The 24455-nt window shown below is 41.1% G+C and overlaps 2 protein-coding genes across 6 annotated transcripts; one reads left to right on the top strand and one right to left on the bottom strand.

Annotated features, from left to right (window-relative positions):
* Positions 1 to 131: 131 nt before the first annotated feature.
* LOC105020893 lies at positions 132 to 7570 on the bottom strand. Of its 2 annotated transcripts, none has more exons than XM_010888236.3 (5): positions 7253 to 7570; positions 5273 to 5652; positions 5030 to 5094; positions 4639 to 4796; positions 132 to 4326 (listed from the first exon to the last, which is right to left on the bottom strand). In XM_010888236.3, exons 1-5 carry the CDS (start codon positions 7497 to 7499, stop codon positions 1433 to 1435), a joined length of 3744 nt encoding a protein of 1247 aa, XP_010886538.2. In that variant the 5' UTR covers positions 7500 to 7570; the 3' UTR covers positions 132 to 1432. The 2 variants fall into 2 exon arrangements, with proteins under 2 accessions (XP_010886538.2, XP_010886537.2); XM_010888235.4 differs by lacking the exon at positions 7253 to 7570 and adding an exon at positions 6290 to 7203.
* A 694-nt stretch (positions 7571 to 8264) lies between these two features.
* LOC105021001 (interferon-induced very large GTPase 1) lies at positions 8265 to 24023 on the top strand. Of its 4 annotated transcripts, none has more exons than XM_020043980.3 (10): positions 8265 to 8507; positions 12187 to 12239; positions 13177 to 13342; positions 14708 to 14803; positions 15095 to 15239; positions 15838 to 15880; positions 16061 to 16327; positions 16446 to 16712; positions 17499 to 17582; positions 18670 to 24023. In XM_020043980.3, exons 3-10 carry the CDS (start codon positions 13236 to 13238, stop codon positions 23262 to 23264), a joined length of 5604 nt encoding a protein of 1867 aa, XP_019899539.2. In that variant the 5' UTR covers positions 8265 to 8507; positions 12187 to 12239; positions 13177 to 13235; the 3' UTR covers positions 23265 to 24023. The 4 variants fall into 4 exon arrangements, with proteins under 4 accessions (XP_019899539.2, XP_019899538.2, XP_019899537.2 ...); XM_020043979.3 differs by having other exon boundaries at positions 12187 to 12260; XM_020043978.3 differs by lacking the exon at positions 12187 to 12239.
* The last annotated feature ends 432 nt before the right edge of the window (positions 24024 to 24455 follow it).

The following is a 24455-nucleotide window of genomic DNA, read 5'->3' as shown; positions in this document are numbered from 1 at the left end:
CACATCCAAACCAATAGTAACACTGATCCCTTTTCCACACCTCTGGCGGCACAGCCAGCTACACCCATATCCAGACCAGAAGTACATTTTCTATGGTAACACCATGTTTAAAAAAAGAAAATCCACTGAAGCCCGTTTCTCAACAATGTTTACTGACAAAAGAAAATAACATGCATTGGCAGAACATATGCAGAGATAAATGTTATTTTTTATATACATACGGAATTGTTAAATACAAAATATATTTTAACATGCAGAAAGGACCGAACTGATCACGTTAGTTCACTAAACTAAAATGTCAAATGCTTAAACAATTGCAAACAATTCTATGAAGTTGAATTGGTATACTACAGTTTATCTTGTCCTTAATAAATGACTGATCCACAATTTTCTCCACAGAACAAATAAAGCTAAATGTTTGTTTCAACTACCACATGTTGTTTTATACCATATTCATATACTCTGTTAACACAATCAAGCAACAGAACTTACTCGAAAAGACCATAGGTTCATATTGCTTTCCAGACAGGGCTCACACGTTCCACCACTTCAATGGTTTGGGGGGACTCAAACACCCACATATCTTCCCAGTCCAACAGCATTCCCGGTTATCATGCCAAACCTTCACTTAAGTAGCCATATTTCTGCGGGGGATCATTTACGATCCCCCAATCTACTCATCGTTCACCAGACCCCGGCAATGCGTTTTGGCAAATACGACGGTCCGTTTGACTACCCCGAACCGTCCCGTGGGAGAGGGCGAAGTGGTTTGGGTAAATTGATCCTACTGACGGCGAAAATAAAACCCTGCTGCTTAAGCCCAATTCATTAACATGTACATAGAATGTGTCCAGAATAAAAAATTAAATAAAGCTATAGTATCCTGAAACGGAAATGAAGAGGTTCATTAGTGTAACGAGAGCCCCATCTCAGACTTGGCATAATTAATTTGCTTCAACACAAACTATCAGGTGGCCTAAATACACAGAGTAAAAATACAGAATGTTCTCTTTAGTTAGGCAAAGGGTTCAAAAAAATGCTAAGGCACTACCTGGAAAGCACTTCTCTTTGAGTTCATCTCATACCTACATTCTGAAAACACAGAAGAATAACACTTACCCATCAGTCATTCAGCAGACGCTCATCTCTGGAGTGTCAGCAAACTCAACACAATCACTTTGCTCAAAGGCACAACAAAAACAGTTAACCGACCTTTCCTTTGCTAACCCATTACCTCAAAACCGTTAGGCTATCTGCTGCAATTCCACATGTTAAACAGTCCAACTTCTTAATTAAGTCATTACAATTTGATAGCTTGAACAGTGAGTGTTCACAAAATCCATCTTTCATACTCCAGTAGTGTGTGTGTGTGTTCCATAAAGCATACAATTGACATGAGTTCTTCCCCCCCATTTCAGACCGCTGTATGATCCTATATGGTCACAGACAGACCGTTATGATGCAGGAATAGCATCTGATCAAGTCCCTCCGGGGGGATGTTGGTTCTTTTCCTGTGCAACGTCAGTCCCTCCTGCAGGAACGCTTGGACAGCACTGCCCGCGATGGCAGGAGCGGCCAGGTAGACACGTGCCAACTTGGCCAGCAGGGGAAGCTGTCCTGATCTGGCATTCCACCACTGTAAAGGCTCCACACCCAGGGCAGGCCCCTTCTCCGCTCTGAAGATGGACACCTCGACGTCCACCCGTTCCTCCGCCGATGGCTGCTTGCTCTGTGACTGGGAGCTGAACAGATCGCCGAGCAGGAACTCCATTCCAGTTTGCTGGGAGGCCGGTTCCGAGTCCGGTTCCATGTTGTCACTCTCGCTGTCGTCGTTCGCGGAGCTCTCGTCTGAATCGCTTGCCGTTTTCTCCCTGAAACTGACCGGGGTGATCTCCTTTAGCCTCTTACTCCTTCTCAGGACCTCGCTGTCCATCTCTCCTGATGAAGAGGTGGTTGAAGAGGAGCCCTTCTTCTTCCTCTTGTGCTTCATTCCTCCCCGAGATGCGGCCTCAGCCCTCCGTAGGTCCTCCTCTACGATCCGGACTGCTTCCTTCTTCAGCCAGACAAAGGTTGCTGTCTGATCTCTGACATCCATGAAGCCCAAGCCAAGGAACTGGGGGTCCAGGGCACATGCTATGCACAATTCCTGGTTGATTTGGGGATTGTTGTACCGGCAGGCTAGACCACACCGTATCTTCTTTTTGAGTTCCTTCAAGAGGGCGGAGTCGTTGCGATGGCGGGGGTGGGAAGCGAAATGCCGGTCCACCAGTCCGGTGAGGATGGGTTTGACCAGTGAGAGCCTGGGGAACGGTTCCTTGGCCAGGGTCCGGCAGGCCACGTCCAGAGGCTTCAGCACAGAGCAAAGGTCCTCCAACACCTTCCAGTCTGACCGCTTGAGAGGGACGGGCACAGAGGAGTTTGAGCTCCCAGGTTCGGCGTTAGTGCGGCCAGTGGAAGTGGAGTTTGTGTCAAGGCCATCCACTGATTTCAAAGGAGCAGTTTTGCCTGAATCCAAGGATATGGGACTTGATGTGTCTTGTCCACTTTGGATCTCACTGCATTCACTAATTTCTTTCAACAGCTCAGAGATCATGTTCTGATAGCGAAGGAGGGTCTTAACTACATTGTAAAGACCATTCCAGCTTGGTTTACCAAAAGCCCAAGCCCTCAGCTCGTTACGCTCCTGCTTCTGTAGGACTAGGATCAGCTTCTTGGCTGGGTGAAGTTTTTCCGTGTCTTTGTCGTAGAGGGAGAAGAAGCTGTAGAGAACTTTCTGGAATATGCAGAGGGTTTTTGAGATGATGGAATGGCCCATGACTTCCTCCACGCAGGCCTGAACAGATGTGAAGAAACAGGGTATGGTTGGAGACCGTGACTCCTTATGGGTGGAGTTGGCTCGCTCGATGGCTCGTTCCAGACCCGAGAGATCATCTGAAGATACAGAGTCCTCCCTCTCCAAGAAGGTGGTGGAGTTCGGATGGTGGGTGCCTTCTCCAACCCCTTCGCCGCTTTTCTTCTTCGGACCCGCCTTGGTCTTTTCGATGTCTTCCCCCCCGAGCAGGACGAAACTCGGCAGCGAGACGCCCCACTCCTGAGCCACGGACAACACCTTAGCCTCGACCGTGCTCGGGTCAATGTCCCCGGTTCCAGTCTCACCCAGACGTTGCGTGGCCAGAGCCAGGTTGTGGGAACGGAAGTCAGCGTCAATGTAATGGGCCCAAATGGTGGTCCATCTCCCCTTGTTGCCATGCCAGTCATGACGCCAGACTTCAGCACTAATGGCTACACGGTGAGGGACTTGGCTCCGTCTCCCTAAGTATGAACCAGCAGGTATCCTGGTTAAGGAGGAACTGGGCGTGGGTTGTCCTGGAGCAGTGGGCACGAAAGTGTCTTCACTCAACCCGGTGCTATTTGTCAACTGCCTGGCGCAGTTCTTTCTCCCCTTGGAGTGGATGTCCCTCAGCAGGTCCTCGAGTAGAGAGGCCGAGGGAAATTCCTTGCAGGAAGGCAGTAGGGTCTGGATCAGCTGTTTAAAGCCCTCCCCCTCCACAATATCCAGGGGCAACAAGTCTCTCACAAGGAAGTCAGCAATGGCATTAGTGGTCTGGGAGGTCAAGGTGTGAGTGCGCATGCTGTGTCCCTGTGTCCCAATGCAGGCTGGACCCGATGTGATAGCGCCAGCCGCTGCGGATCGTCCACTCCCACTCCAGGTCCAGTCCTCATCCCCGTTGCTGCTGGTTCTGTGTGTTGATGGGTGGTTGAGCAGCGGCGGTCTGCCGACCGCGGGGTGGTACGGCCGGAGGCGCGAGGTGGAAACCCAGGGCTTGTTGCCGTCCTTGGCGACGTCTCTGCGCTTCATGTGGTGGGTCTGGATCAGGTGATTTTCCAGGTGGGCGACTGTACCTCTATAGTCCACATGCTGGCCGCACAGCTTGCACATGACTTTGTCTTTGTCCAATGGCTGGCCGCTGGCGTCCGGCTCGAACCCGAAGAACTCCCATATGAGGCCGTTGTTCTGAGAGGGGCTCAACAGTTTGTCGGAGCCTTTCACAAAGTCATACCTGAAGTTGACCGATAGGCCCCTCTGATTGGCGTTTTGATGCGCGGCTGGGGCAGTGCTGAATGTAGAATAATTTGCATCGGCGGGTAGCCCGCTGCTGACGTCGCTAATAACAAGCAAGGGGCTCCCCGATTGGCTGTTGTCTGACCAGCTGTAGGAGCCGTTGGGGTCTGGGCGGCTGTCTCCTCCCACCGGCACAACCTGGATGTCACGGAAGATCTGCAGGAGGATTTCCTTATCCCCGAATTCACACTTGATGTGCTCACCTTCGTCAAAGAGCGAGTGATAATTGTGTTAAAAACAGAGCTAGTGTGAGCCAAAATACACATGATACTTAGAGCTTCCTGATTATTCCTGTTTAGTACTGGAAATACCTAATAGTAACCCTTAAAATAACATACATTGCATGACAGAACAAATAACAAATGTTCCAATTGTTACACATTAATAATATTTTTCTAATCCAACCTGTTTACCAAACTATAACTGGTCATAATACTAGTTGATAACCTACTCCAGTGAGTCTAGCCTAAAATCTTTGGGTGTGCTGCCAGAACTCACAAAATAACCAAACTCACCTAGCCCCAGCCCCAACATGGCGGCGTATTCCTGGCCAATCCAGACCTTGAGTTCCGTCCCCTCCGGGATGGCCTGGGAGACCCTGTAGTAGATCTGACCGCGGTACTGGATCACAGTGAGGTTGTGCTCCTCTTCACAGGCAGCACACGCCACGTACCTGGACATGGAGGAGAGGTGAGACACTCAGAGGAATTAACATTTTGTTTGCATTTTTACTTTTGCTAAAGCTTCTATGCAAGTAGATCAGTTTTAGTTTAAAATGACTTGATTCCGATATCGGTTTCATTTTAAGTTTAAGCCATCCGCAGCATTACATTTGAAGAGAAAGGCTTTAGAAGTGTCACTATCGACCTAAAAGACATCAGTATAAAAAAACAAAACAATTCTCACCTCATCCAGTTTGACTTGTTTTCATCTGTGGCGTCTACATAATAGTAGGAGTCATTTTCTTTGATCTAAGAACGAGATAAGAGAATCAATTATTAGCTGATCTATAAACCAAACGGACACGGCCCCTTTCCAAAAAGCCTACTCTCTCTCAACCCATGCTAACAGCCCAGGCCTATTTTTGTTCCTTGGGAATCCTAAGGCCCAAATAAACGGCTTCATTATTAAATATCGGACCGTACTTACAGCCCAGGCGTATTTGAGGCAGGTCAGCGGGCCTCGTGTTAACTCTCCTATGAAGGGTCCAAAAGTCCACCCCTGCTCCAGCGACAGGGTCTTGGCGAAAACCCCCACCTCCTCTTCTTCCTCCTCCTCCGTGGATCCCCCGGGCAGAGGCCCACTGCCCCCCCGGCGCAGCATGAGACAAGGGGGCAGGGAGCCCACAGCCCGGCAGTCGCCCCCTTCCGCCCAAGGCTCCCCCCGGACCGCCGTGTCTGGGATGAAGTGGAGCGGTCTGTCGTTAGCCGGGCCACTACCGACGTTGCCGTGGGCACCGCCGAAGCTGCTTTGCCCACTGTGGTTGCCCTGGGCACCGCTGTCATTGTAGTGCTGGCTCTGTTCGGAACCTTGGTGGAGGTGAATGGGGTGAGAATTAATTATCTAGAACCGGGTGGATGAAAACGCACACCAGAATTCTGCGGGTAGCAGAACTGCTCTGTAACTCAGTCAGAGGCCCATAATGCTTACGATGACCTGGGTTCAATTCCTGGAACCAAAGTGACTCCGGAAAGAATTCCAACCCATTCACTTTTTTCACATTTTGTTATCACAAGGCAGTCCAAACCCATTTGTGTAGATTCTCTCCAACTAAAAAGATTTAGCTTTTCATCAAGCTAATTATTACAATCAGGGGTGCTAAATTAGAATTGCATAGAAAATCTAAAGGACAGTAGATCTCCAGAAACAGGGTTGGGCAGACCTGAGTTATTAGCTTCACTGTTTTTGCCATCCATCTACCCTTTCCTAGTACTGATAAAACGGAAACATACAATTGTGGAGAAGGTTAAGAGGTCTTAATTCTATCTGAAGGCACTTGACTTTGGAGAAGTGTCTGCTAAAAGGCGCATATTATTATCATGTACATTACATTTGCCAAATTTAAATGTAACTTACGTCCAAATATTAGACGCAGACACACACACACACACACACACACACACACACACACACACCCCCTGGGCAATTAGCTTGTATATTACATACCTGACTGCTCTGATGACTGATGTGTGGAATCACCACCACCACCATACATGAGTTGATAAAACACATCAGCGTGGTGAACCCTTAAATGTGACCTCAGGTTAGTCGGGCTCCCCGTTTTGCACGGGACTATCCTTCGGCACAGCCTGCACACGGCCTCCTCGTTATTTTCAGGCTCCCCTTTATCGTTCGCTTTTAAACCAAAGTGCACCCACACTGTAGAAGTAGCTCTCTTCTTTGAGATTAGATCCATCGTTCATTTGCTCGTTCAAAACAATAGTCTTTGCTTAATTCAGTGACTACGTATACCGTGGTGATTACAGACGATGAAAGCCAATCAACAAAAAAAGCACAATTTACCACGAACTGATTGAACATGCCATTTAGAATGTCCTCAAAAAAAGCCAACACCGTGTTATCACATTTACGTTGCAACATTAGACAATCTCGTGTGTGCGATATCCGCGAGGCTAAATGGCGATATCCAGACAAACCGATACCTCCTTCTCATCGTCGAGGGCAGAGTTTGACTGACATAGATGATTGACGAATTACGTTACAGCGTTTTGACGCGTCAACAAAACGTCCTCGAGTATTTCAGAGTAGTTTCACGCGATTGGCTCCGATCTAGCCTCGCGGGATGGTCTTTCTGAAAAGGCGCGCTCGTTTTGCTGCCTGCGTTGTTTGAGCGAGCCCTCAGCTTAGACGCAGAATGTGTGGTAAAGAGTGCAAAATATCTAGATAGAAATGTCTTAAGCATCAGTGAATAAATGGGTTTTCGCTGAATGAAGATATACGAAGCCAACTACATATCTAGTTAGATAGAGCCCTGAAGCTGAATGCACAACACACGGCAGCTAGTGAAAGTGAGAAAATGTCGTCACTTAATAGTCTGTTGGGAAGAAAAAAACATAGCGATTTCTATAAATGTAGAAGTTTAGAAGACTTGCAGTGGACCAGACTCACCTGATGGCTCAGAGTAGTAATACCCATGCTGAGACGACGCCGCTATGAACTCTGAAAACACATCAGGGTGTCGTAGTCGCAGATGATGTCTTACGTTAGTCGTGTTTCCACCTTTGACAAATACAATTCTCCGGCATAGTCGGCAAACCGCCTCGTCAAGCTTCAGGGGCTCTCCTTTGTCGTTTGGCTTAAACCCAAAATGCACCCAAATAGGGGATTTTACGTTGGGTTTACAGACAAGATCCATGGTCACTATGAACCGTGGATAGTCAAGCGTGCATAGTCTGATCCACTCGTTCAAACCTATCTGGGGGTGCGCTTAATGTTGTTCTCCCCGCACCCCGGAAAGAGGGCTCTTCCTGTAGTAGCATGTTAGACTTCTTTCAGACATGGAATGGTTTTCTACCTAGTCTAGAATAATGATGTTCAGTCAAACCTTACATGTATGTGTCATTTGCTTTTAAAGGAAAGCGTAAACTTTATCCATAACATATATTTTCCCTGTGGACAGTGGCTCTATGCTCTTGAACGCTTTGTTAGTAACTTGCACCTTAGATATCTTGAACCAAAGTGGAGAGAAAGGCACAGTGTTCCTTATATTTCTAGATTACTTTGACTGCTGAAACCATATGCAAACATATCAGTGTTTTTAGTTGACGGCAATTCAAACCAGTATTACGGGAAAAAATAATGCAGTATTTAAACTGCAGTGTTTGACTCTAAAGTCAAGTGAAAACAGGTGACAGTGTTACTGTTCAATCTCCTCTGGCTCTCTCTCTCTGTCCTGTAATGTTACGGACTAGTGAGGGACAAAAGAGACAGAAACAGAGACAGTAAGTTCTCTCTCTCTCTCTCACACACACACACACACACACACACACACACACACACACACACACACACACACACACACACACACACACACACACACACACACACACACACAGTCAGTGTTCTGGGAATGGAGGGCAATTATTAACAAAAAGTTATGGAAGTTAAACATTTCCCAACATGCACACTAAAAGCTTGTTTTCCAATCCCTCTTGACCATATTATCTTTATTTTCTGTACCTTTAATACCTGTTTACTAGAGGTTGTTTATTATACTTAATGAACAAGATATATTGGGACTGCATAGTTTATTTTCCACACCATGACTTTGTTACTTCTGATGTAGGAAACTGAAAGTACATTTCAAACAATTCTCTTGTTCTTTGGCTTCACACCAGAAACCTCCAAATTTAACAAAGAAAAGGTAAGATAACATTTTAGAATTATTAAATTAATGAGTCAAGATTTAGTTCATGGTGGGACATAGGCCTACTTAATTAGGTTAAACTGAACAAGTTGGTTACATGTTTGGCGCAGTATGAAAAGGACAATGTGTTTTGAAAACAAATGATTGGACGGATGTCTAAAATCTCAGAAGATTTCAAATGAATTAATGAATATGAACACATCTGTTGTATTTATATATTTAGCATGCTAAAGTAAGAATGACATGTTTATGAGAAATCGTGTGTTGTCTCTAACATTAATGGGGGGTCAAGTTTAAGCATAAAACTTGATGTACAATCATATCTATGACAGACTCTGCATTGAAAAAAATATATCTTTGATCAAACCTAAAAATGTAAGGTAATGAGTCATACTTATATTTTATCAGTTGACCCAATCAATGAACTTGGTTCAACCTGAATTTTTTAATTTGCATATATCCCTGCATGCCTTAATACATATGTGTGAGTGATACCCACTTATAGGTAGGATTTGGTTTGGAAAATAAAGATTATTAATGACTTTTAATAAAACAAAGTAATCAATGTGTGCATGGAAAACAGAAGATATTAAAACAAACTTCTTGCAGCAAAGCTTTCTGGGAAATGTTGCTGGTGTTACCAAAACTTGGGTCAACCTAAAAAACATACATTAAATGAAACTGAAATATTTAGACTTTACACTCTGCAGGAAGCTTTACTTGATCCAAATAAAAAACATCTGTTTCTACAACTAAATAAATAATTTGAAACTGAAAGGAATAAAAGAAAATGATCTGGATGAATAATAGCAGGTAATACTGTTTTCAGTGTGTGAGGGCATGGACACTATTGAAAGAATCACCTTTTCAATTTAGTCAAGTGGGTTGGACCAGTACCGAATGGAGAAATCCAACTTAAAGACACATCCCCAGTCTTTTGGGATCTGGGTGGCAGTGGCGCTCCCAAAAATGGTTCGTAGGCGTGGCCAGATGAGGCCACTGATAATCTTGGAGTGACACACCTAAACCAAAAGCTGTAACTGACTTTCTGGAAAACTATGCTGTTGTATTATATAGGCTAGTTGAAAATGATGTTAATATGATATTTAAGGAATCATCTATTGATACACTTTGGTTTCTCATTTTACAGTTAATGTTACTAATTATCTGATGTGCATAGACTAATACCAGTACGGTAACATATTGAGTTCCACAGCCTTTTTTAATGTGTTGTGTTTGTATATACATGTTAGTCGATTCATAATAATTTATGTACACAGATCAGCCATAACATTGGTATAACATAGGCAGTGTGATGCTTTGGGCAATGTTCTGCTGGGAAAACTTGGGTCCTGCTATTCATGTGGATGTTACTTTGACATGTACCACCTACCTAAGCATTGTTGCAGACCATGTGCACCCTTTGATTCCCTGATGGCATTGGCCTCATTCAGCAGGATAATGCGCCCTGCCACAAAACAAAATGGTTCAGGAATGGTTGGAGGAACTCAACAACGAGGTCTAGGTATTGACTTGGCCTCCAGATTCTCCAGATCTCAATCCAATCGAGCATTTCTGGGATGTGCTGGACAAACAAGTCCGATCCATGGAGGCCCCACCTCGCAACTTACAGGACTTAAAGGATCTGCTGCAAACGTCTTGGTGCCAGATAACACAACACCCCATCAGAGGTCTAGTGGAGTCCATGCCTCGATGAGTCAGGGCTGTTTTGGAGGCAAAACCGGGACCTAAACAATATTAGGCAGGTGGTCATAATGTTATGGCTGATTGGTGTATATTTTTTGTAGTAATAAATGTGCAAGAAAATAAAAATGCGTAGCCAGCCCGCTTATATATCAGATAGAAGCATATTATGCCAGTGGGACACATGAGGGGGGCCAGTGGGGAGGCCAGCGATTGTATCAGGTCCCCCCTCCGGTCAAATCTTGGCAGCGCCAGTGCCAGGTGGGCAGCTTATTGTGCCGGCGGAGGGGATGCCATGGAGAGAGGCTTTTCACGGCACAATTGATCTAGTCCTGACTGATCAGGTAAAGGACAACATTAAAATAGTGGGTGCCTTCAAAAAGACATTTCCTAGTTAAACAATTTTGCTAAACTCCTGTTCAACCTGTTGATGCTGTTGGAGGCGCAACCAGTCCCAACCCAGAGAGGTTTTCAACATGCATGTGTTCTCAGCAGGAAAATATATTGAAGTGTTTAACAAGATTTGTATGTGTTCTTCCTGGAACTTGTAAATAATACTTGCATAAGTATTTGATACATCAGAAAAGCAGAACTGAATATTTGGTACAGAAACCTTTGTTTGCAATTACAGAGATCATACATTTCCTGTAGTTCAGGTTTGCACACACTGCAGCAGGGATTTTGGCCCTAAACAGACCTTCTCCAGATCCTTCAGGTTTCGAGGCTGTCGCTGGGCAATATGGTCTTTCAGCTCCATCCAAAGAATTTCTATTGGGTTCAGGTCTGGAGACTGGCTAGGCCACTTCAGGGCCTTGAGATGCTTCTTACAGAGCCACTTCTTAGTTGCCCTGGCTGTGTGTTTCGGGTCGTTGTCATGCTGGAAGACCCAGCCACGACCCATCTTCAATGCCCTTAATGAGGGAAGGAGGTTGTTGGCCAAGATCTCGCGATACATGGCTCCATCCATCCTCCCCTCAATACGGTGCAGTCATCCTGTCCCCTTTGCAGAAAAGCATCCCCAAAGAATGATGTTTCCACCTCCATGCTTCACGGTTGGGATGGTCTTCTTGGGGTTGTACTCATCCTTCTTCTTCCTCCAAACACGGCGAGTGGAGTTTAGACCAAAAAGCTCTATTTGTGTCTCATCAGACAACATGACCTTCTCCCATTCCTCCTCTGGATCATCCAGATGGTCATTGGCAAACTTCAGATGGGCCTGGACATGCGCTGGCTTGAGCAGGGGGACCCTTGCGTGCGCTGCAGGATTTTTATCCATGACGGCGTAGTGTGTTACTAATGGTTTTCTTTGAGACTGGGGTCCCAGCTCTCTTCAGGTCATTGACCAGGTCCTGCTGTGTAGTTCTGGGCTGATCCCTCACCTTCCTCAAGATCATTGATGCCCCACGAGGTGAGATCTTGCATGGAGCCCCAGACCGAGGGAGACTGACCGTCATCTTGAACTTCTTCCATTTTCTAATAATTGCGCCAACAGTTGTTGCCTTCTCACCAAGCTGCTTGCCTATTGTCCTGTAGCCCATCCCAGCCTTGTGCAGGTCTACAATTTTATCCTTAATGTCCTTACACAGCTCTTTGGTCTTGGTCATTGTGAAGAGTTTGGAGTCTGTTTGATTGAGTGTGTGGACAGGTGTCTTTTATACAGGTAACCAGTTCAAACAGGTGCAGTTAATACAGGTAATGAGTGGAGAACAGGAGGGTTTCTTAAAGAAAAACTAACATGTCTGTGAGAGCCGGAATTCTTACTGGTTAATAGGTGATCAAATACTTATTTCATGCAATAAAATGCAAATTAATTATTTAAAAATCATACAATGTGATTTTCTGGATTTTTAGATTCCGTCTCTCACAGTTAAAGAGTACCTATTATAAAATGTACAGACCTCTACATGCTTTGTAAGTAGGAAAACTTGCAAAATCGGCAGTGTATCAAATACTTCTTTTCCCCACTTTATAGGAGGAGATGGTGTCAGATGGAGGATTACAGAGGACTATGGGAAGATATCAGCAGTAAATCCCTGTAGTTCAGTGGTACTCAAACCTTTTATAGCCTCCAAGAAATGTTACCTTGACCTCTGCAGTGCACACCAGAACAAACCAAGTCTTAGAGTCTAGGAAGGAATATTTGCAATTTCCAGAACCTCTTGGGAACCTTTAGAACAGTTAACAGTTTTCAAGACAATTTCCTGCGGTTATACACATTTTGTCCTGGTGTAGAGAGAAAACATGGCAGATTTAAGGCTTGGATTATAATCAATGGATGTAAATATGATAATTGTACTGTAAATACTTGTTGGTGTGTGGGTCTCGTCGTACTACTGGAATAAATATAAAACCATCCACAGGTGGAGCAGTTACTGGATAAAGCAGAGCAAAGTAGCGTGAATACGGCCATCACCGTTGGTAACCAGGATGATCTGCTAGTGCGGGCTTGGACACACCAAATTGCACACGCTGTAGACAAAGCCAATAATCTTTATTGATACAAATTCATAAGGGCATGTCTTACTATACAACTCCCCACAAGGGTTTGGACAGGCTCATAGAACCAAGTCAGACCGGGACACCCACTCACTCAATCAGGACTGGTCTGTGAAAGAAGTAGTACACAACATTGTGCAAGATCTTCAGTGTCTTTGCAGTTTCTTGCATAGAATAGCCTTCATTTCAGAAAACTAGAATAACAAATGACGAGTTTCAGAATAATGTTATTTGTTTCTGGACATTTTGAGCCTGTAATTGAACCCAATTGCTGATGCTGCAGATACTGAACTAATCTAAAGAAGGCCCATTTTATTGCTTCTTTAATCAGCTCAACAGTTTTCTGCTGTGCTAACATAATTGCAAATAGGTTTTGTAATGATCAAAAACAAACCATTACATTACATACCCCATCAGATTCTCACTATTTAAGTGTTAATATGGTATTTACTCTTCTTATTTACAGAGTGACATGGGACTAGATCTGTCATTATCAGGATCTTGAGGAGTCCTCTGGGAGTTAAAATGAGTTCTCTACTGCCGAGGGCTGAGGGGGCTGCTGCCCCTGAAGAAAGACTTAAGGATGGATCACCACACCAGGCGCTTGATGAAACCATGGAGACAGATAGGAGGTGTGTGCATGTTTGTGTAATTTTGTGTCCTATTCTGTCTGAAAAATATATGATGTAGTTCAGGATGACTGTTTATTAATTACTGGCATTATAAGTAATACATTGTAGACCCGTAGTTTCAATTTTAACGGGTGGTAAATCTGCTTTGTTTTAACTGTGGTGTCTCCAGGCTTAAAATGGTGGAACTCAATCTAATTAGCAAGTTGAGTTTATTTTTAATTCCTTCATATGTATTTGCTTCTTATTCATTGTTTTTTTCATCCAGAAATAATAATTGTATTAAAAATTTTAAATGATTGGCACCCCTAAAGAAATATATGCAAGTCCTATTAGGAGTAGCAGCATTACATTACACCTATACTGTATAATAGTAATACAACTATAATATTATAGTACTAATAATAATAATACTAATGAAGGTAGCACTTTATTTTGAGAGTCCCCAAAGTGTGCCTGTAGATGCTCTAAAGACAATGTGCTGACTATCTGTAACATTTCAACTATCTACTAACTTATCTATATCCTAACCCTAACCTTTACTCTATCCCTAACCTTTAACCCTCACTTAACCTTATTCTAAACCTAACCTTAACCTTAGCAAGCAGTTGTTTCAACCAATAGTTTGTTTAAAGTTTGTGGACAATTTGTTGATAGTGTTACATATATCGATCATCTACAGATGGAAATTTAGACTCTCAAAATAAGGTGTAACCGTAATGGAAATTTTCCTGCTTCCAGTACTCCAGATAGATCAATGTCACTGGCCTTCATTTATCAATCCTTTAAGACTGACCAATTGAGATTAACCTCTCCTGTATTCAAGTACGGAGATTCTACTCAAATATGAAGAAGAGCATAATAATCCTTATTTTTTTCTATGTTTATTTAGTAATGTTTTTTCTGTTGTTGCTTGTAGCATGATATATATGATGTAGTGCTATAGAAATATCAGATAGTGCCTTTCAAAAATATTCAACCCTTGACCAATTTACTCATTTTGCTGGTTTACAAATTGTACATTGAAATTTCATTGGGTTTAATATTTTTATTTTAAAACACTGAAAATTATTGTAAAGTCAAAAAATTAAGAAATTTGCTGCTTCTGTAAATTCAGCCCTTGTGCTGTGGAGTCTCCCAGTTTCCACATATTAAATACATTTTCGTAACAAATTGAAGGATCATGCTGTGAATCTAAAGGAAACTTCAGACCAAAGAGCATTCTACCTCATTGGAAATAAATTAATAGAAATTCTTATTTTGCCAGGCATTGCTGTACTACACAGTGACATGCACAAAAAAGAAAACACTACAGCATTTTATTTGTTTGTTCATTAAATATTCCTGCCTGTCTTGTATTATTTGCAGTGTCTATCTGGATGGAACAGTGTCCATTGTCTCTGGTGTTGAATCATGTAGGAGTAACAATTCCATGGACACCATTATTAATTTTAAAAAGGATGGGTGAGATTATGTTATCTCTTACCTACATATATACACATAGACACAAGAATACAGACATACAGACACAAGAGTAAGCCAGTTATCCAAAATATTTCACACACATTATTGCTGTTTATATACAGAAGTACTATAAGGTTGATGATTATATTATTTCTGTGATGATTATAATTCATTACAATCAGTTACTGCACCAATTGGGCATCAATGAACATTGTTGATTGTAGGTGTTATACTTAATGTTCAAGTTTATTCTGACAAATACATAAAACATTTTCTACAATTCACAATTAGGCGAGAACAGACAGTATGTCAGGAGCATCAGAGACCTCTGGAGGTGTTCTGCAGGACAGACCAGATGTCCATCTGTACTCTCGGTTCAGCCACAAAGCACAGAGGACATGATACAAACTACAATGACAAACAAGCTGGAAGACAGGTAACTTGTTTTTATGCTATTTTCTGTTGGGTGGATACCTCCCCCCAAAATAGCCTACTAATTGAAATGAGATCCTTATGGTCATGCACGCCTTGTTACTGTAAGGATCTGGAGAAAGGATTAATCGGGAACTGGGATACTGTGATTTACATGGATTTCCCAGATTAATAAACCCACTGGTACATTATAATATATTATTGACATGAAGAGCTTGAACAAAAATTTTACTGTTGAATATATACAAATGCTATGTCTAAATATGTCCTTCCTATGGCCAATATCTGCTCCTCTATCTGATTCTTCTGTCCACCTTGTCTCTTGCCTTTCCAGTTTAACTTGGTTTGGCTGCATCTACATTTCCTCTGTGTCAGGCAATAAAGAAACTACAATATATGCTTATTTGCAGTTCTTCCGCTATGGCCTTTATTAGTCTTGGCTTACTGAGTAAACTTGCCTACTCAGTTGGTTGTTTGTGTGTGCGTTTCATGAATTGTACTGTGAGAGTTTAATGTAAGTATCCTGATAATTGTCCAGAAAGTAGGGCTGACAGGCTTTTAGGTTGTATTGAAATTAATCATTATTTATTTTACTGTCCCAGGACTTGTATCCAGAGCAATGTCGGAGACCTTGCTTACTTGACAGTAGGTGTCACTCAAATAAAATGTAATACTCTGTTGTCAATTTACATAATTTTCAGGTCACAAATAATTATATATATTTTTTGTCTGATAACTTGTTATTCCATAATGCTTGTCTAATTTGTATGTCAAAATTACAATGAAAGTATGTATCACCATTTTCTCTTCAATTTGTTCTTTAAGCTCCTCTGCCTCCTCCTGGTGAGATCCAGTTCCATTCGGTGACGTCTGGCTCTGTCTCTCTGAGCTGGGGTCCTCCTGAAGGACTGAACGGACCGCACAAGTTCATAGTAACCTGGGGATATGATGAAGAACCGCTCAGCCTGAGGGTAGATGGTTGTAGTGTTACAGTAGATGAACTCCAGCCTGGTAAATGTTACCAGTTCCATGTGGCCACAGAGGGGGAAGATTGTAGTCGAAGCCGATTGGTCTCAGCATCTGTATTAACAGGTAGAATAACTTGAAACTTGAATTTGACTTTGGTTATTTGCATGTTTTTTTATGGTACACAAACAAGTTATTAGATGTTATATTAAATTTCCTGAAACAAATTATATTTTCTTCCTAGCGGTCCCCGTACCCAGGGACATACAAGTAAACCAGTCTGGAGAAAACTCCTTCACTCTTAACTGGTCCAAGCCTGAAGGGATGGAGAAAGTCCCTCAACGCTTCCTCATATCCTACTGCAGCCAAAACACAAAGACCTGTGCAGCTACTACTGAGGACTGTTACAAAACTCTCTCTGACCTAAAACCAGGGACTCAGTACACTGTCAGTGTCTCCACTGTTCTGAACGGAGAGCAGAGTGAACCTGTCTCTATTACCATCTGCACTGGTAAGGCCTCATACCAACTCATTTGAATTCTGGGGATCTAAGTTGCAAACTCGAGTCACATGAAAATATGATTAAAAGATTAATGAGGCAACAGAATGTCACCCTCTTTCTGTCTGTATCAACACATAATCTGTAGCTTTGGAGCATTTGGACATACGAGATTAAGGTGAATCTTTATCAAAGTGATGGGAAAGCAAACGAGTGGGGGAATAAAGGAATTCACTGCTGTTATTGCAGGCATGGAATTTTTTACAAAATACATTTACATTTGTAATTAAATGTATGTTTACATACTTAATGTTTGCATTAAGTTGAATTGTCCCAATATTTACAGTCTCGTGAAATCGGGAGCACAAGTCGTTAGTTGGTAAAACATATCTGTGTTGAAACAGAGGGAAATAAAAGGTGACATCCAGTACTTTTGGGTCATTCACCTTGTAAAAGGTTCATATGACTTGAGTGTAAGCAAAAATTATATTTTGACTTTACTGTCCCAATACTTAGAGGCACTATATGTTATTTCAATTTTTTTGTTTGTTTTTAAAATGCCAATGTTATAGGTACTACACATGGGATTTCGTGGTGGAAAATTAACATGTTAGCTAAGACTATAGAGAGAAAGGCTACTTTTGCTTGCCTAACAAACATCAGTTACATTATATCTTCACAGAAAATTCTGAGTGTTGACATTTCGTTCCTCTTTTAGCCCATATATAATCAATGCTGGCAAACGTTTAACAAGCTATTGGTATTAAATCAGTTGTCCCTGCCCCTGCCTGATGCCAGGACCAACAGATCCAGCTTCAGACTCAGCAGCCCTGTCTGCCCATCCCCATAGCCCTGAACCAGCCCTACTCCCAACTGAAAGAGGTGAGCAGCATTGTGTTGAATAACATGACAGTTGGCATAATTGCAGGGGGTCAATTATGCAAACTATGATTGTTATTTAAATTATTATGAAAAAGGAAAAGTGATTAAATCCATTTAAAATATAAGAATTCAAACACTCATAACTGCCCCCACCCGGGCACCCCTGGAGTTAAAACCAGAGGCCAAGTTTCAGGTTGACCAATAAAGTGGTCTAATGTAATGCTACTGTCAATGGTTATGCTCACCTGTTATCTCACTACTTACATATTTGACTTACATTTTTTACAAATTATTACTTATTAGTAGTCTTCAAAAATAAAAAAAATGTATGGTAATATATTAATACTTATAAGTAATAATTTGATTGAATACCATGCTAACAGTGCTTAGTTGCCTAGGAATGACACCAGTTTTACAACAATAGATATATCCTGTATAAGATTGTCAAAAAATCTGGTTCTAGAGAATATTTGACTATGCAAGTGGTATTGTGGTTATTAATGTGTTATGGCAGAAGCCTGTTTTAGCTTTTCAGAGGGCTTTAAAGTTTACATTAAGTTCGAGCACTTTTGCAAAGAAGAGTGGGCAAATATTGCCACGTCAAGATGTGGCGTGCTAATAGACTCCTACCCAAAACGACTGAGTGCTGTAATAAAATCAAAAGGTGCTTCAACAAAGTATTAGTTTAAGGGTGTGCACACGTATGCAACCAGGTTATTGCCCCTCAAAGATTTCAGTTTGTTTTTCAATTGAATTGTTCACGTTATAGGTCACATTAAAAGTGGAAAATGTTCTGACATGATTTATCTTTGTCTAATTCTTTTAAATCACAAAAACCTGGCATTTTAATAGGGGTGTGTAGACTTTTTATATTCACTGTATGTATGTGGTTGGAGCTGTCTACATAAGGATGCAATTACTAAACCTCATACAAGCAAGAAATGTTTGCTGGTTTCTCTTTTTGTACAATCATTTCATATTGACCAACCCTGTTAACAAAATAATTCAAATGGCTATGGTAGAATGCAAAGTAAAATCAACAAACACATTTCCTTTTCTTTTTTCTGATTTTCATTTAATTTTTCAGTACCCTTGTTCATGGATCTGTTGAAAAGGATTGGACTAGAATATAATTATGAAAACAACAAGCTGATGTTAAGTTCTGTCCTGGAGATAAAGGCAGATACCACATCAGATGAGACACCTCAAACTCTGCAGTCACTTCCAGGGACTTTCCTGAAGAAGTTAATGATGGCAAATGTAAATGCCAGGAGTGTGATGGTCAAAGGTGACTTGTGTAACAGTGAAAGGATTAATCCGTTGGACTTGATTACTGCAGTCTTTCTGTGTTCAGATGGTTTCTTGCAGCAGCAGATTGTCCTGAAAATGTCCCAGTGTCAGTTTGCTGTTCCTCTCCTGCTGCCCAACTGTGATACTAAACAGAGCACCTTGATGCTCTGGGCCTTGAGGGACATTGTGAAGAAGTTTAGACCCTCTTTACAAACCGATTCAAAGTCCTTCGTAGAGGAGAGAATTGTTGTCTCTGGCATTCCTATGGTGTCCTTTGTGAGGCTAGGAGAGAGCAGCTTGTCCAAGTCACAGATTTTAAACAAGTTGCTTGGTAACCCTCAACAGTACAATGATACCTTTGTTCATCATGATATGGAAGGTGGTGATGTTCCTCGTGTAATCTCAGATGGTCTAGTGGAAATCAGCTGGTATTTACCATGGGGGAACAAAAACATGGACAGGTTCACTAATCCTGTGGCTTTCGCCAATCTCAGGGGAGATATCAGGTACTTTAAAACACAGTTTTACTTTCTGTGTAAAACATCAGCTATAGTGTTTGTTTTCATTGAAAATTATGAAGCAGATTTTAAGATTTTGCAAAGCCAACTCTCCAAAACACAGTTATTTCTGGTTGTCAACTCTCAGAAAGACTTCACAGATCAGACATTGACAAAACTCACAACAAAATGCAGTATCGATCCAACAAATGTGATTGTTAAGAAAAGGGAAAATGATACAAAATTTGTTAAGATTCTGTTGACATCTGTCAGTGAGAGCCTCCGTAAAAGTCCAAAACTAGTGAAAATTGAAAGCATGGCTGACATTGCTTGTAAGAGTGGAATTCTGGTTGATGAAAACTCTGATGATTGTCAGAGTGCCAAGAAGATGGCAGATGAAATCACCAGAAACATCACAGATACATCCAAATTCAAAGAGGAGCAGCTACCCTTACAAGGGAAAATCTGGAAAGAGATATCTCAGGTGGAAAAAGAAAGATGTCGGCTGAATAAAGCAGGGAATGAAGACATTGAGAAGTACAAGAGTTCTCTCAAGAGAAAACAAAATGAACTAAGACAGGGTCAAAAGAGCATTAATTTGACAAATGCAGGGACACTTTTTATTAGTGGAATGTCTGGGTCAGGAGTGAAGCGAAACTATTTCCTCAAATGGATGCAGATTAATCTGGACAATATATCACAGAAGAATGTATCAGAGTTTCAGGACAAGTACAAAGCGCTTTGCAAAGATTTTCCAGGTGAGAAAGTCCAGATTGCAGAATTGGATAAGATATCTGATTGTTCCTTGGGACTTGAACACTTCCTTCGTGAGTTGGGTCAGTTATATGAATCTTCCAGCTTCCCACCTGAAAAAACATTTACAATGCCAAATATCCAAGATTTGCCTCCTTTGTGTGCTCAGATGCTTTTAGATTTTAGTTTCCCAATTGAGCTTATAGATGGAGATGCATCAAATATCCCACTAAAATGGATATCAGCTGTATTAACTCAGCTTCATAGTAAACTGAAACCAAACAGCAAGATCCGTGTTGTGACAGTTTTAGGGGTCCAAGGCACAGGGAAGTCCACTCTTCTCAACACCATGTTTGGGGTCCAGTTTGCTGTCAGCAGTGGAAGATGTACCAGAGGGGCCTTCATGCAACTAATAAAAGTCAATAACAATCTCAAGGAGGAGCTGAAATGTGACTTCATTATGGTTATTGACACAGAAGGTTTGAAATCACCAGAGTTAGCTCAACTAGATGACAGCTATGAACATGACAATGAATTGGCCACTCTAGTTATAGGACTCAGTGATGTCACGATTATCAACATAGCCATGGAGAACTCATCAGAAATGAAGGACATTCTACAGATTGTTGTTCATGCTTTTATCAGAATGAAGGAAGTGGGAAAGAGGCCAATTTGTCATTTTGTTCACCAGAATGTGTCAGACATTTCTGCTTATGACAAAAACATCAGGGCCAGGAAAAAGTTGTTGGAATATTTGGATGAAATGACTCTGGCAGCAGCCAAAATGGAGAAGAAGGAAAACATCACAAAGTTCACTGATGTGATGGATTATGATCCAGACACCAGCAGCAGCTACATCCCAGGACTCTGGCATGGAACTCCTCCAATGGCTCCAGTCAATGCTGGATACAGTGAGACTGTGAATGACTTCAAAGAGAGCTTGATGCAAATATTGAAAGAATGCAGGGGGGATAATGATTTGACAGGTTTCCTGCAGTGGACAAAAAGCTTGTGGGAGTCTGTGAAATTTGAGAAATTCATCTTTAGTTTCAGAAACAGCTTAGTTGCAGATGCATACACAAGATTATGTACTGAGTACAATGGTTGGGAATGGTCATTTCAGAAGGAAATGTATTCCTGGATGGTGTGTGCCGAAAACAACATTTCTAATTTTGGCACAGATTCTCAGTCTCAAATGAAGGAAAATGTGCTGGAGGATTTGTTAACAGAAGCATCTGATAAGATTGCAGTTCGAGGAAACGAAATCCAAGGCAATATAGTAAAGTACTTTGAAAAGCAAACCACCCATGTCAATCTAGTGGAGAAATACAAGGACGATTTCGTGGCCAGTGCCAACATATTGATGAGGGAGATGGAAAACAAAGTTAGGAACACTCTACATAGAACTGTTGAGATCAAAGAGGGGATGGCCAAACTGGAAAAGATCAAATGTTCACATGCAGAAACGATGGAAAAGAAAGTTCTGGATTTGCTGAAAATTTGCAGAGAGAATAAATCTGATTTATTAGATATGGATCTTGAAAAAGTGTTTGAAAGCATGTGGAACAAATCTTTGTCTGAGATCAACTTCAGCACACTCCCAACAAAAAACATTTTTCAAGATGCTTTTCTTGTGTTAAGAGGAAATTTATCAACAAGGGGAGGGTTTGTCAATAGTATGTTTGTTGAGAACAATCTAAGGGATTGTGGGACAAAACCCTTTGATTTTAAATCAGGGAATTGTTCTGCCCAACAACTGCATCACATCAAAGAAATGGAAAAAGTCTGTAATAAAATCATAACAAAGTGTCTAAAATCTATTACCCAGAGGGTGGAAAGCAAAACTGATTACTATGACACTTACATCAAGGAACTGCTTGAAATGATTGATGAAACATTACTACAAAACAAGGACTGTAAAGTTAATGAGGAATGTGAGGTTTCACTGAAGTTACACATCTGTGGCATAGCAGCCAATGAGTTCCAGAAGATGCATGATGATTTTATTACAGTCAATGATCCAAGGAAGTGTCTGGAACAATCTAAGAACAAGTACCTTACTGATTTCATAGACTTGTTTCATGAGCGAGACCAATGGCAAAAGAAAGCAAAGGATTTCACGAAGCAATGTTTACAGCCAGCTGTAATAGACTATGTGACTAAAATGATTGGTCCTGATGTGGTGGATCTAATGAAGAGAGGTAAAGACTCAGAGGATTACAGCACAAGAGGGGCTTTCCAGTTCTCCATGTTGAAACAGCTCCTCATTAATGGAGAGTATGACAACTATAAAAAGTACATTAGTGATTATGAACAGTTTGTAAAGGACTGGCTGTTTGACCATACTGTTAACGAACTGTCAAAAGAGAGCAGTCTGAAGACATTGGAGAAGTTGCATCTTACAGAGATAGTCAAATTAATTGCTGATACAATAGTAACATTCAGAAATACAACCAGCACTGATGAAGAGATTAAGACGTTCATTCAGAATTTCTGCAGTGCCCTTGGACACAAACTTGTCCTTCCCAAGGATGCTCTAAATTCAGTCATGACTCTTAACTACTCTAGAAATACAGAACAGTTTGCTAACAATCTCATAGAGTTCGTGCAAGAAATGGAACAGTCACTGGCTGCCATATATGACCAAGAGATGGACATCAAACTGCGACTCAGGTCACTTCCATTCAAGCCTCAGGACAAGATGTTCACCAGTCTGTTTGGTTGTGGGGAGGTTTGTCCCTTCTGTAAAGCACCATGTGAAGCAGGAGCAAAGGAGCATTCAAAACACTTCACCTCCATTCATCGTCCACAAGGTGTAAGCGGTTGGAAAACTACAAATACAAAGGTATTGGTGACTGATATATGTTCCTCTGATGTGATTAGTGACAACAAATTCAACCTCTCTGAGGTAGGAGCCTGTAACCACCCGTACAAAGACTATCAGAAATATTTCCCAGAGTGGATCATATCTGGCGACCCCAGCATTGAGGCCTCAGACTACTGGAAATATGTGATGGCCACATTCAATGAGAGAATTGCTAAAGACAATGATGGACATCCTGCTGACATCCCAGAAGACTGGAAAACATTAACAACTGAGGATGCAATGAAATGCTTAAAAGCAACATTTAACGTGACATAAAATGAAAAACGAGGAGGTTTGTGACAAAGAATCCTTTGTGAATACAGAAAAATACTTATTTCACCCATACAAAAACTACCAGAAATATTGCATATTACCTTGAATAGATCAGATATTGAAATGCATTGAGGTTGCAGAATAGTAAACATATGTGATGGCCACATACAATAAAACTATGGCCCCACGGCATTTCTTGTTGACATTCCAGAAGAATGGAACCCTGTAAATCATTCAATGAGAAACTAAAGAAAATGAAACATGACAGCCAGAAATAAATGGTCTGTTATGAATTCAACAATAAATGTAGCAATAATAATAAATAATAAAAATGAGATCCATAAATAGCAGATATTACGATTTTCAATGCATCTAGGATTTGAAACAAAATACCATCTGTATTGGTGTTCAGTACAATTATGAGTAATACCATATTGAACATTTGATGAAGAAAGACAGTGAAATGACTGATAATTGTTCAGTCTCTAATTATAGCATCATTGAAGGCCGCAAAATTACATTTTAAACTCCCTGACTAACAGATACCTGCAAGCTTATACAAAATGTGAATTTATACAAATACTGTATACTCACTCAATGTGTGTACACATTGTGATTAGAAATGAAGGACGACAATATTCATGTTGTTATATGTAGTTTCTCGATAAAGGAAGATGCGTTTCTCTATATATATAACATTTTATATTTGTTTGTTGATATGGTTCATTTTCATCAAGTCTTTCATCTTGTTGTAAGAGAATATCCATATTACACGTCCTTAAAATGTTTTTGCTTCATTAATGCATGTTAAAATATAAATTTAATTTCTTTCCAAATACATATTTTTATTATTGTTTATTTGTCTTTGATTTGTCAAATTTAAAGAATGTATACTTATAATTTAATTACAAAAGCTTGGCATTTTTTTGTAGAGACATGAATACAGCATATCATATAACTGACTACTTAACTGAACAAAGATCTAGAACATTGTAATTAAAATGTATATTGACAAACATTTCATGTCATTCACTTCATCACTCATACACTTTTTGAATCATCAATAATAGATTAAACCATATTAATAAACATTCATTACAACTATATTGATTTGTGAATATCATTAGATAATACAAACTTTACCCTGCTGTTAATCAGTAATTACAAAATTACTTTACATTGACTTAAGTTGAA

Source organism: Esox lucius, chromosome 25, assembly GCF_011004845.1.
Source record: "Esox lucius isolate fEsoLuc1 chromosome 25, fEsoLuc1.pri, whole genome shotgun sequence".
Lineage (NCBI taxonomy): Eukaryota > Metazoa > Chordata > Actinopteri > Esociformes > Esocidae > Esox > Esox lucius.
Note: the sequence above shows the minus strand (reverse complement) of the source record. Positions and strands in the feature narration are given on the sequence as shown.